Source organism: Microtus ochrogaster, chromosome 1 (assembly GCF_000317375.1).
Source record: "Microtus ochrogaster isolate Prairie Vole_2 chromosome 1, MicOch1.0, whole genome shotgun sequence".
Taxonomy (NCBI): Eukaryota; Metazoa; Chordata; class Mammalia; order Rodentia; family Cricetidae; genus Microtus; species Microtus ochrogaster.
The window spans coordinates 110,599,785-110,613,706 of NC_022009.1; the positions used below are offsets into that span (position 1 = coordinate 110,599,785).

The 13,922-nt window shown below is 41.7% G+C and overlaps 1 protein-coding gene across 2 annotated transcripts in view; it reads left to right on the top strand.

Moving 5' to 3' along the window:
* Mme (membrane metalloendopeptidase) overlaps positions 1-13,922 on the top strand; it is a 76,027-nt gene that overhangs the window by 17,762 nt on the left and 44,343 nt on the right. For both annotated transcript variants that reach the window (XM_005344054.2, XM_005344053.3), the window contains exons 4-7: positions 11,670-11,831; positions 12,702-12,782; positions 12,881-12,976; positions 13,078-13,196. In XM_005344054.2, the coding sequence (XP_005344111.1) occupies positions 11,670-11,831; positions 12,702-12,782; positions 12,881-12,976; positions 13,078-13,196 (458 nt within the window). The remainder of the gene's footprint in view (positions 1-11,669; positions 11,832-12,701; positions 12,783-12,880; positions 12,977-13,077; positions 13,197-13,922) is intronic.

The following is a 13,922-nucleotide window of genomic DNA, read 5'->3' on the forward strand; positions in this document are numbered from 1 at the left end:
TTTGCTATGAGTTAATTGAGAACAAAACATCTTTTTGGAGCATCCACCATGGACTAGTTTTTATTGCACAGGGTTGTGGGACTCACACCTTTGCTCTAAGTGTCCTTACTATTATCAATGCTTTTACATTATTTGGGTCACCTTGAAATACATTCTGAGTTACTTCTTAGATATCATAAATACTATACCAGGCAAGACTTTCTTCAGTCCCAAAGTACCCTACATACTTTTTCCAGAGGTACCAGCTGTACAAAGTGTGGTTTGTGCCTTACTAAAATAAATGTAAAATTCATGATTTTGACCTTATTCATCATCATGTTTCCAACAACTAACAAGATCCATACTATACAGTTAATAGAATATACAAACGTGTTCTCTGGTGCTTTAGCTTGACGTCCCAAGCCATTGGACTACACTGGTTGATTCTTCAGGACTCCTGGTACACAAAGCCAGGCAGTGAAGAGGTGTTCTCAGTCTCCTATTGGCCTGTCTATGGAAGTCGGGTTTCTTAGTTCTGCACTAGCTGTGAAGGCTCCAAGGTTTAGCCCATCAATGGCCAATGCATCTCCTTTGCAAGTAGTTATCTCTCCTCCCTATTATTTCATATGCCTTGTTAATTCTCCCTCCTCAGCTAGACTGGGGTCAATGAAGAAACAATTTCCATGTATTCATGTGTGTCTCTATTCCCCAGTTTTCCAGTCGTGGGGAGAGTTCTCAGCTAACCTTCTACTTGGAGAAGACCTGCCAGTTTCTGGGATCAAGGTCTCAACCAGCCTAGGTTTCCCTCCTCAGCGCTAGGTTGCTCTGCCCATGATTCTCAAGGTTATTTCTGCTCTCTTTTAACTAAGCCCTGAGTTCTGATTTGGGACACCCTTATGTAGTTAAGCTGGCTGCTTTCAACAACCACAGTCCTCTATCTCTGCTGCCTCACTCATAAGATGCCAATTCCAGTTCCTCGTTCATATACATCAACCCTTGTTTCCTAGAGCACATTGAAAACATCTAGCCTTAGGTGTCATATAAAGTAGGGATTTTCATGTCACTTGAGTGCTGGCTCAATTAGAGAATTACAAATAAATAAGTAAATAAATAAATAAATAAAACCTTCATAGCTAGAAGACAGTGTATTAGAGGAATTCACTTCACAGGCAGTTTGAAGGAAATAGTCTTAATTAAGATGGAAGTGTGCAGTCCTCTGAGCTTGAAGATTGCGACTGTGTACCCGCCAAGGTTCACTCAGTGCCAACTAGTATTGGGTCAATGGTGGCACTCAAAACTTTTGCTGAAATAAAGTGAAAAGTTTTAGAGTCTGTCCATTATTCCCGAGGAGAAAACCTTTCGGAGAAGGCAAATCATTTAGCATAATCCCCTGGGTTTTCTACAATAGAAAAAGTCTATTTACTTACTAAAAATATGATTGTGTGGAGCTGAACAGTCTTCTGTCACCGGAGTTCTTGGGCTATTAATAGATATGGTGGTTTAATAGCGCTCACTAGGGAAAAGCCCTTTTACCATTTGACAGCATTCCAGAAGCCTCCTGACCTGGCTTGACCTCTTTTTGTACCGCCCCCTAGCAAAAAACTGACGCGAGGGCATAGCGCCTTGAGCTCCTCTCAGTCACTGCATGTCATGGAAGTCTGTTGGTCATCCTTGACCAACACGTGATTCAAAATTACCTGTTTAAACACGAGGAACATCAGTGGGTCTATGAGCTTGGGTAACACCCCACGTGTTACCAAGGCAACAGTGCTGCCTTTTCATGACCTTTCACGGCTTCAGCTCTTTAAAAAAAGGAACATTATTATTCATTATCGCTACAAGCAACAGCAAACTTGATAACTTATTTTAAGGGGTATATTGTTTAAATCACAGTATTGCCCTTAATAGTATTGCCAGCCGTCTCTGAGCACTGAGAATGCCAATTCCGCCTGAAGAAGAAAGAACTGTTTTTAACCTCACCGGTGGCACTTGAAGTTAACTGTTGCACCATTGCACCGGTTTCCTTTATTATCAGCACATGTTTTTGGTTGTGAATTTTGAAGGAATCTCTAGGGGGAAATCACTGCTATCCCTCACTTGGCTGCGAGCCCATTCATTGACATGGACTATGAGATAAGCCTGAAGAATCTCACTTATTCGGGGCAACCGACTATAGACTACACTTACAGAATGGTTAAAATAAAAGATTCTGAAATCCAGGGCCAAGTGAGGCGAAGAGCTACATCTAATGACACGTGTATTAGGAAAAATTAAGCTCGCTTGAGTGTCTAAGAAGACAGGGCTTGCTAGGTAGCATAGTTGGGATTTGCTTCCTCTCTTTCTGAGGCTTTTGAGATTCTTTCATGTTATCTGGACTTGGAGCAGAATGGTGGCATATGAAAAACATCAGCTTCAAGTTAGACTAACAATCCATCTAAATTCATCTTAGTAGCCCTCCTTGGGCATATAGTCCTTCTGTGCATGGCTACTTTAAATATCCAATATTTAATTGCAATTAATATTTAACATTAATATGCAATATCCACTATTTGAGTATCAACTGTGGGTCCTAGGTGTGTCTGGTCCACTTTCCCATTTACCAGTGGTGTGATCTGACCTACAACTAATTTATCCAGAATGTTTATACGTCAAAATGACAGCAAGATATATATACCATAAAAATTTAAGTGAAAACAAACTTCAAAGTATTTACAAATGTGCTTAGCATGAAATTAAGTGTTTGGTGAATGTTGACTTCTGTTTCTATTATGTTGATTACATTTCAATGCCTTTAAAGTCCCTCTAATTTCTGTCTGTAAGTCTGACGGTGAATGGATTCCAGGTTTGCTATATATAAGCTTGTTCCTGTGTGCATGTTCATGTAAGCATGTTTATGTGTTCATATCCGTAGTGATCTGACCAGTCTTCGCTATCAACTTCACTGTGTTTAGTCATCAGGGAGGTTGAGGCACACCTCTAGGTATATGTTGCCAGGCGTTTCCAGTGAGGAGAAACTAAAGTAGACTTGCCTAGAATGTAGACTGCTCCATCACACGGGATAGGCTCCCAGATAAAATAAAAAGGTGGAGAAAGAAGGAAGTCAGAATGCCCATCCCCTTCTCTTAGCTTCTGCTGCACCATGGTCCACGCTGAGCGTCTCCGCCATGTCTTCCACACTGGACTGAGCTCTCGAAAACAGAATCGAAACAAATCCTATCCCTTCAGTAATTTCTGTCTGGTATTTTGGTCACAGCAACGAATAAGCATCCTATGCACTGGGCATGAATTAGGGAGTGTGGGCAGAGTACTTCTAACTTATGACCATTTATTTGATTTACTTTTTTCTTTTTCCTTGAGGGTGATATAAAAGGATTAAGCATCCTTTGGAAATTATACTTTGAAGTTTGGTCTTTTCTCGGTTAGTGTAGTCTGAATGGCACAGTGAGTTCGCAGTCAGGCATATGATTGTGGCTCTGAGGTCTTAAGTTTGAGTGTTCCTCAGCTATGCTGTTGAGTAGGATGAGTGTATTAAATGTGTTTGCTACTTAATTATATTTTCCACGTCTGATGAGTTTATCAGAATGCACTCCCATTGTAAGTCGGGGAGCATCTGTATGTGAAATATAGCTACAAACTAATTACTCTGCAAGCCAGGGCACCAAAAATAGACCTGTTTATTGAGAGCCCAGATGTACAGAGTCGTTGCGCTGTGTACAAAGGCTTTCCACGGATCTCCCATGGAGTTGGAAGAGCTGTGTAGCCAGAGTCGGTCTTTCTCGAGTCTTGTGCATCCCAGGCTGTCCTTGAACTTGCTGTGCAACTGATGGTGAACTTGAACGTCTAGTCCTCATGTTTTGCCTGTGTGTTCTGAGATTACGGGCCTGGAACAACACACTGGTGCTGGGGATTGAACCCAGGACCTTAGGCATGGTTGGTAAGCACTATACCCATGAATCCACACCCTCTCCAACCCCAGTGATGACTTTTCTCACTGCTGACTAATGAAGTCTTAGCTTTAGAGTGCTTGGCCTGGAGAGTAAGCAGTGGTTCATAGGAGAGTCTGAGGTAAGTTATAAAGAAGCAGCCCGCAGATTAATTTAGTCCACCACACCCCATCTTTCTTCAGTCAACGCAACACAAGAGCGATTTGGGGGCAGGGATTTTCTTCATTAAAAGTGGAGTGGATTGTGAAGGAATCCAGAATGTTTGTAATAAAGGCTGCTTGGTTTTTATTAACAGTACAGTCGTTTTCTTTTCTGGAATGGTACCCTAGACTCTCGTTTGCATATTGCTGCCTTTGAAGGGTGATCACTTCACATTTCCCTGTGTTCCCTGTGTTCTTTCTAAGGGTTACAGCTATGCCTTTACATTAGTCAAGGGCCAATGACAGAGGGAGAAAGAAGAGGGATGGAGTTGCCAATGTCTTCGGAATGTTGTCAAAGGAGATTTTTTTTTATTTGCTGAAGATGCCTGAGAGTAACATCAGGCTTAGTGTCTGTTAATATACGCCATATTTATAACCAAAGGTCTAGTCATAAATGAGCAGCCTAAGGTCTTTACAGGAAGCATCTGCTGCTGGCTGTCCTCACATGTCTCTGACCTCGTTTGGATACTTTTATTCAGTTATTTTAAGATACTAAAGTCAAAATGTTGTTTGGAACTAGCTATCAGAAGGCTTAGAGCAATTAGGAAAGAACAGACTTAACACGTTTTTTTGTTTGTTTGTTTGTTTTGTTTTGTTTTGTTTTTTTGCTCCTGTGCAATTCCCTAAATCCGTCTTCAATACAGAACAGGAATAGTCAGTGAAAAAAATTGCCACAGACTAGAGAGGGGTGCTATAAACAGATACCTGATCTGCTTAATCTAATTCACAATGACAGAAAGATTTTTATTTATTTATTTCATGTGCATTGGTGTTTGCTTATGTAAGTACCATACATGCTATGTCTGTGTGGGGGTGCTGGATCCGCTGGAATTAGAGTTAAAGACAGTTGTGAGCTGCCATGTGGGTGCTGGGAATTGAACCCGGGTTCTCTGGAAAAGCAGCCTGTGCTCTTAACCGCTGAACCATCTCTCCAGCCATGACAGAATGTCTTTTAAATGTAATAATGACCATGACAGAATGTTTTTAAATGTAATAGTGATTGAGAAATAAGTGTTGGGGATTCTAATATTTGTTTGTTTTTGTTTCTCTCATTTTGTTGATTTTCACAGATGTTTCCCAAATTATAAATAACCTCACTATTTGTGGACCCTGTGTTTGATAATTTGCCTTGGTGCTAAAATTTACTTTCGACACCCAAATCAACAGCCCAGGCTCTTTTGCAGAGTTTCCTGGACATGTGGAAAAGAAAATATTATTTGATTGTCCATTCACGTGTATATTCACTGAGCCAAACAAATAGCTAAGGGTAAATTGTGCGGGCTGTTAGTGCCATGTTAGAGGTCAATACCACAGTGGGGTCCTTCAACAGAAACACACAGCAAGTTTAGTGGGTCGGTGCATTGCCAGAGGCTCAGCTGACTATTTCCTCAAAGTCCTATGATTCACCATACACAAATTAAGTATTGGCTTTATACGTCAGAAAGCCCATCAACAACAGAAATCACCCATATTTGCTTTGAAATTACCAAGAATTTATTCTTCATTCTTTTGGGAAGCATCGATGACCTGCTAAGTTGGAATCAGGTTTGAAAAATGAAGTCTATGAGGAAGTCCTGCAGTGCCGTGCACTGTGTTCATTTGCTGCTAGGGCACTGGACTGACCTCAGGCTTCCTCTGTCTCTCTGACACTTGCCCCAGGAGCATGTGACAAATGTGGGCGGTTGTTTTTAAAGTTAGTACACATACAAGACAGAAAACTGGCATCTAGGAAATGTTCTCACATAAACATTAAAATATGTATTCTTTGTAGTGCCCCAAATCCTATGTTTAATCAATGCACTATTGGTATTGTTGGACAGCAGGAATAAGGAGATCATGAGACATGGAATTATTGGTACCCATAAGTAGACTAGTGATTGCCCCCTGCTTTTGTATGATATTGGAGTTACAGCCCTGATCCTCACACTCACTAGGCAAACCCTTGGCCATTGAGCTACATCCCTGCTTGGAACTCAGAACGAGGAGAGATAATGGAGGGCAGGAAAAAGGCATTTTCTTGCTGTACCTTTTGAACACCCAGGACAAAAATGTATCATTGGTAGGGCCTGGTCAGGAGGGGGGTGGAGACTTAAGTCGGCGGAGTAAGTGTGGAAGGTGGGAGGGGATTTGGGCATGAGACCGGGGTGAGGTTCCTGGGAACTCAGCAGAAGTTACCGCTCAATGTGTGTTGCTGTATATGAATGGTTTTGCCCTTGCCTAGGAAATATCTGCGTTGAGAAAAATACAAGACATCTTTAGTTTCTGACATTCAATCTTCTGGCCCCTGTTTCTCTGTTTATTGCTTATTTTTATCTGCTGCATATTAGAGCTAGCAAAGAAACCTTAAAATTCTGGATTCACCCCCAAAACTGATGTAACTGATCAAGAACAGATCCTACACATAAGTGTTTCCAAGTCTTTTTGTCAGGCTTGGAAAGTACTGCTCTCCAAACTCTCTGCTGAGATTTTGGGGTCTCCTTAATCCAGTGTGCTTTAAATATTGGTCAGACAGATCTCTGCTCCAGTGTGTCCCATTGGCCCACATCCCATTTCTGCTTGCCCCCATGCTGCTTCCATTAAATGCTTACTCCATCCCCCTGCCCCAGTCCCTGATGCTCTGCCCTGCCTTTCTTCTCCAAGGAGGGAATCTGTGCCTGCAGAGCAGCATGGAAAGCGAAGAGGAGGGCAGAACAAGGAAGAACGAAAACACAGATGGGATGCAGTAGAAGAGAAGCACATGGGAGGGGGGGTGGCTCTGCTAGTCACGTGCCCCTTCCTTCTGGGCCATCCCATGCTGAAAACCTGTCTACAGAACTCATGTACACCAAGAAACAAGTGTGATGCTTCTCACATCCACCAACTTCCACTCTCTTGAAAGCTACTTGATCATGTGCAACTCAACAGCAACAGAGCTTTGGAATTCAAAGCAGGTCTCTCTGACTTAAAGACCGAAATGTTTCCCCAGCTTATGTTCCATCTCCCCCGTCATCCCCACACAATACACCTCGGTAATGAATACGGTAATTAATGACTTCCCCAGATGCTACCTGAGCTTGTTTTTAAATTCCCAGAGTCAAATAAGTTGGGGAATGTTATGAGAAGATTAGTTAGGGGAAAAAATGGTGCACCATTTATCAGCCCGGAACATTCAGAACTGTCGTTCATAAGAAATAAGCTCATTATTAATGGAAGATTACTTTGCTTGTCTTTATGTGACTATTTTAAAAATTAACTTTCTTCTTTATAGCAAGGGTAATGAATGCATATTCATCTAATACAAATTGGGAAATAAAGATAAGCAAATAATACAAAGTTGAACACACACACACTCCCTCCCCATAGATATAATTATAGTATGTACCTCAGTATCTATCCTTCTAGACTTTTTAGGCTTTTACATAGGGCGTTTTATGTTGTAGCATTTTTTTTCTTTGCTTTACACCTGCTGAACAACATTCCATATCAATACAGTTGCCTTTTTATGATTACTTGTTGCAATAAATAATCTTGTTTGACTTTAAAACACACTTGTTTATCCAGAAGTCAAAAACTGATGCTTAATGGATCATCTGAAGAGCATGGGGTTGGCTGTGTGCAGACATCCAGAAATTCAAAACACAGTACAAAGTAGAGAGACAATTACAGCCAGTTTCACAGTCGTGTGTGTTTCCTGGGGTCCTTCTACCCACATGTCTACTGCTGACTTCAAAGAAAAGTCAGCACAGTGGAGGTCCAGAGGATAAGGTGCAAAATGAGAATCAGCCCATGATAAGGGATTAAAGGAGGGTTCATCAAAGACTCAGCTTTAAAGTGCTGGCCTGTGACTTGCCTTGGCCTATGGCCCCCAAATATTCATCAGAACAGAACTTTCTTTGAAGTGCTGGCAAGCACTGACACTCAGTGCAATCTCTGGTCAGTGGGATTTACCAAGAGGCACTGGAAGTAGCTAGGAAAACTGCTGATTCTGATTCTCTGCTCTCTGCTTGTCTCTGAATGCTGTTTCTCTGGGCTAGTACAGATGCTAGGACCTGGCAAGAAAAGCTGGCCTGAGAACGAATACTAATCCATTTCCTTTATGGTAGGGGAGTATGGGAAGCTCACATACACTCAAGGGACTGATTTTTATCCTCATGAGCACAGAATTTCAACCAGTACCGTTATTTCTATTCAAAGCATTTGATGGGGCGGGGTGTGTGTTATTCCAGTAAGGTCCACCTACTACTATTCCCACTGTTCACTGTGCCAGCTCAGGGCTTCCTTATGACTTTACAGTAGACTGTGCAGTATGATAGTGTTCACATAAACCACCCGCTTACCTGGAGAGAGAATGAATGAATGGACTTGTTCCCCAAATGCCAGTGGCTTTTACAACATCTACCTTTAATTTTTCAAGCAGAAAAGCTCCAAAAAATGTTCAGAGTACAGTTCTAGAAGGTCTTTAGTTAGTATGTTCAGGCTCCACGTTTGTGGGATTTCACTTTACATGATAATCTTAATGGGGGGAGGAGTAGATTTCAATTTTCTTCTGGTATCATATCTCTGTTTCCTTCAAAGTTCAAGGAAAATCTTTTTTTCTTCCATTTTTAGGTTTTCTTTCTCTTTTCTTTCTCTCTCTCCCTCCCTTCCCTCCCTCCCTCCCTCCCTCCCTTCCTCCCTCCCTCCTTTCCTTCCTTCCTTCTTTCTTGTTTTGTTTTGAGATGGTTTCTCTAGATAGCCCTGGCTGTCCTAGAACTTACTCTGTAGACCACGCAGGTTTTAAACTCACAGAGTTCCACCTGCCTCTGCCTCTGGGGTGCTGGTAGGTTTTCTTATGTTGGCCTATTGTGCTAAGACTAGGATTCTTCCTGGCAGGTCTGGAGCAAACAGGATTTGACCCTGTGAGACCTGAGGAATGAGTGCTGAAGTTTAGATTGGGGAGAAATCGAACTTGTTTCCATGTGATGAATAGGATACGAGCTGACATGGGTATTGTGGGGATGCTTTTTGGCAAGGTGGAGGATTTAAGCTGGGTTTTAAAAGTGTCTGTAGTTTCCTGGGGAGAAAAAAAAAGCAAAAGATACTGTAGCAGAAGGTGGGGCTGGGACAACCAGGTCAAAGTTCCAGAAGCAGAAAACTAAGCTGTTTCACAGCAGAAGCTGATTTGACCGGGGCAGGTGTCTCATGTGAGGAGGAAGTAAAGCCAGCAACTTCTTAGCTGCATCGGGTTAAAATATGCTGTGGAATCCCTGGGGTGCTTCTTATTTTACTTTTAATTTTGTTTTGTTTTTGTTTGTTTGGGTTTGCTGTTTGTTTTAAGGAATGTAAAGGACTACATTGGAACTTTAGCTGGAAAGAACCTTCCTGAAATATTGTGAAACCATTAATCTGCTTGCAGAACATAGGGTAAACTAGGGTGGATGGGGCCTGGGGCCAAGGCTTGGGAAAGAGCGTGGCCTGACATAAAATAAAGAGTTGGATTGGAACAGATAGAGTGGACTTTGGAGGCAGTAAAAGAAACTGAGCTGACTCAGGGGAGGAGAAGGGACTCAGATCAGACTTATAACTGCACCAATTAATAGATGGGCATACAACAAGATTAATACCTTCGGCAAATTGGTGAGGCATATAGAGAAAGTATTCACAATGAAAAGTACAAAGGGGCTTCATCTGTACACCAAAGGTTGAATGAGGCCGTGAACTCAGCGGGGTCTAGAGAGAGGCATCTTCCTTAGAGCTCAGAGTCACAAAATTTTAGTGAAGAAGTGGCACGTGAATGGTAGGAATTGGAAAGACAAGAGAAAGAATCCAAGATGCGTTATGAGGAAGTCAGAAGCAAGGACTCAGGGCTAAGGAGCACGGGAGCATCTCAGAACCCCCAGTGGGCCTGTCTCGTGGAAACAGAGATGAATAAAGAATATGAAAGTAGATAGGATCATGGGAAGAGGAAGCCTTCAAGACCAAGTCAAAGACTTTGTCATTTAACCTGGGAAATGGCACACCACTGACATTGTTGAGCAATGTTGTGGCCAGTACTAAAGGATCTCTAGGGAGTTTAATCCGAAAGATAAGTTGAATATGTAAAGGAAAGCTGGAGGGATGAACTGATCAACAGAAGATGAAGGTGTACATGGGGGTTGATATTGAGAGTGAAAAAAGAGGCATCGAAAACAAGCTAAGGATTAAAATTGACAAAAGGGTGGAAGAAATACAGAGTCTTAACCAAGAACTCAATTTTAAGAGCCTGTACTAACAATGCGCTATCTACCATAGCATGGAAGTTGAGAGATGACTGATTTGGGGTTAACTCTGAAGAGGTTTAAGACTTAGGCTTAAGGTGTTCGACAAGCAAACACATTCAAAGGGTCCTTAAAATTAGGGGCTTGAAACTCAGCTGCAAAACTTACCATACCAAGCTGGAAAAACAAAAACCCACACAGCTCAGCAATTGTTTGAAGTTTTGAGTTAATTAATTAATTAATTCAGAAAGTGAAGCGCTTTCAGAAGCTCACTTGAGCATATATACGCTGCTGATATCAATGAATTCTCAATTGCTCCTTTGTGTTCACCGTGAAACAGTTGAACTTCTCGTGAGAAAGAAAGCCTGAATGATTGTAGGGAGTGGGGTCTGCTCTCCTCCAAGTGGGTATGAGCTCTGTGCCTTATTCTAATCTTCAGAATGTAATAGTTCATATCTTACCAGTTACAGTTCCTAAAAGTACATGTAAATACTCAGGTTTGTGATTTTGCAGTTTTCAAAGATGGAAGAGTGAACCAATTTTATGACTGATTCTCCATAAAAAAATGCAAATTGGGCCTGCATTTTTATTGCAGAGTTTTGCAAGTGGGATCTCAGAGATAGCTCAGTGGATAAAGGCTCCTGCCACCAAATGTGGCCATTTGAATTTGATCCCAGAACCCACACAGATGAAGGAGAGCACCAACTTCCACATGTTGCTCTCTGACGGTACATCCATGCCGCGGCACATGTGTACACGCTCATAAAAAAATTAAAATAGAATAAAAATCTAAAGAACTGTGGTCAAGACAAAAAGACGAGTGTTAGGTTTCAGATCCTTATTGAGCCGCTAAAAATTCATTAGCAGTCAGTCCTGCATCCTCTGGAGTTTCAGAGATAATTTGAAAGACACAACACCCTTGTGTTTCAGACAAGCAAGTAAAAGTTACCAGCTTGCAGAATGACACCATGTTAACTACGGGCTAAGATGGTAATAACAAAGTAGTCCTGTAATTCTTTCTCCTTGAAGTAGTAAACAGCAGTAAGTTCAGTTACCGAGAGCCAGGTGCAAGGACACATAGAAGGGAAAGGTGAGGACTTAGGATGGAGGACTTGAGTCACTCAGAGTCAAATGAAGATGCTATAATAGTAAAGGGACAGGAGGCTACAGACATGTACTAGTCATGATGCCATCAGATGAACTATTCTATAAAGACAAGGAAGGAGCCTCTCTGTGCAGTGATGTGAAGAAGAAAGAGCCTTCCTTTCTCTGCCCAGCCTAGTTAAGCAACGCATCTTTCATTTCGCCCGGTCCTTTCTCTGGTCTTGCAGCTGCTCGACTGATCCAGAACATGGATGCCTCCGCTGAGCCATGTACAGACTTCTTCAAATACGCCTGCGGAGGCTGGTTGAAACGCAATGTCATACCCGAGACCAGTTCCCGATACAGTAATTTTGACATTTTAAGAGATGAGCTAGAAGTCGTTTTGAAAGGTTAGTGTTGATTGTGTCTGAGAATTAAATTTTTTTCCTCTGACAGCCATTTTTTTATAAGACGTACTTGTCGGCCATGACAGGAAATATTGCAAAAGATTAGAGTTGATGTTTCCTCCAGGATTTGCAGACCTCCATCACATCACTCTGAGGGTAGTAGACACCAAAACGGATGTGATGGCATCTCTTAATGCTCTCTGCTTTAATTTTAGATGCATGAGTTCTAAAACTCTTCAACCCTAGTGATGGTATCTTCGTGACGTTTTATAGAGGGGAAATGGTTCATAGTTGCTATTGAACCATGTCCACTGACTCCCCGACTGCGTTAAGGTTGCTGAAGATTTTACCAGGCTTTGTCTACTCTGAAATATAGAGAATGTTTAAACCCATCTCTACTATCTTCATCCACCTCATTATCTTCTTAGTAGCTTAGTAGGAAAATGGGAGTTTTCTATGATTTAATATCTAAGCAGGGAGAACAATTCATTTGGATCACGCTTTGCACATTCACACAAAAATAATTATTTTTCTAATCATCAAGAGGATTAGTGACACTAAGTACCAAATTCCTTGGTACTATTTGTTTTGTTTTTATTTTAAAATTCAAGAAAAGTAACTGGTACCTGAAGCTGAGAAACACACACACACACACACATACACTCACAGCCCTCTCAAAAAGTCATACACATAACTTGCTAGAGGAGCAAACCCCACTTCTGTTCTATGAAGTATGGCTTGGTTTTTCTCAGGATTTGGGAGTGGGGAGAGAGAAATCATTTATTTTTTAATTAGACCTATGTTGAAAAAATTTTAATAGCAGCCAAAACTCAGCAATTCATTTGATGCTTTTTACTAAATGCCTGATTTCAGATGTCCTTGAAGAACCCAAAACAGAAGACATAGTAGCAGTTCAGAAGGCAAAAACCTTGTACAGGTCTTGTATGAATGAGTGTAAGTCTTCTTTATTTCAAATACGCACAGATTGCTAACAAACTATGAGCAGAATACGCATAACCCCACTTTGAATTGATTTTCCTTGTTCCAAAAAGCTGCTATTGATAACAGAGGTGGACAACCTTTACTCAAACTGTTGCCAGATATATACGGGTGGCCAGTAGCATCAGAAAACTGGGACCAGACTTACGGTAAGACAGTTTCCCTCTTTTTGAAATTAATAGTTTCCACATTGCAGCCCTGCTAGTGAAACCCAGCTTCAGAAAACGTGCTTCGCCTTCTGTTCCTTTAGGTACTTCTTGGACTGCTGAGAAAGCTATTGCACAACTGAATTCTAAATATGGGAAAAAAGTCCTCATTAATTTTTTCGTTGGCACTGACGATAAGAATTCTACCCACCATATAATTCATGTAAGTGTGTGTGTCCGGCAGCCAAAGCTCTCACTATGTTGTAATGACATTTCTATGCGCGTTGTTTTCATTGATGTTTGAGGAATGCCAATTCTCCCTTTCACTGCATGAACTAGGGGTAATAAATCCATGCCGTGGCTCTCAGCCCTGGGGCTCCATGTTCAAAGGGTCTTTAGTGATATGCTTTGGACACTCACCTCTCACACAGTTGCCTCTACTTTAGAGGGTTCCCTAGGGCCCTCTTATTATGAAAGTGACTCCCAGGTCCTTTGTACATTTCATGCTTTGGTTTACATAAAGTAATGTAGGACTGGAAACCAAAAATTCTTCTTTGATTTAAAATAAAAAGCCCTGAAGGGGATTTTGAACGCAGTTTTGGTTTCTCACTAAAGATCTACTCACTTTTCATCTCAGGTGAGGTTAAAAAAAAAAATCCTTTTAAGGGCCTTCATGTGGAGATGCAGGGCAGTTCTTCCTACACATTCCTTGTGTGTATGTTTCCTTCAGATTGCGTTGGGCTCCTCAAACCATCAGAGATTCCCACCTCCATCTGTCAGTACTCTAGTTTACCAACGCATCCATTCTGTCATACACCGCATAGGAAGCAGCCTCGCTAATCTGTCACTGTGACCACCTGCCCTTCGCGCCAGCGCCCAAGGTGAATCAGAAACACAAGAGTGGCAGAGCTTTCTCTCACATGCCCAGCTACTGTCCGCGCCTGCTAAA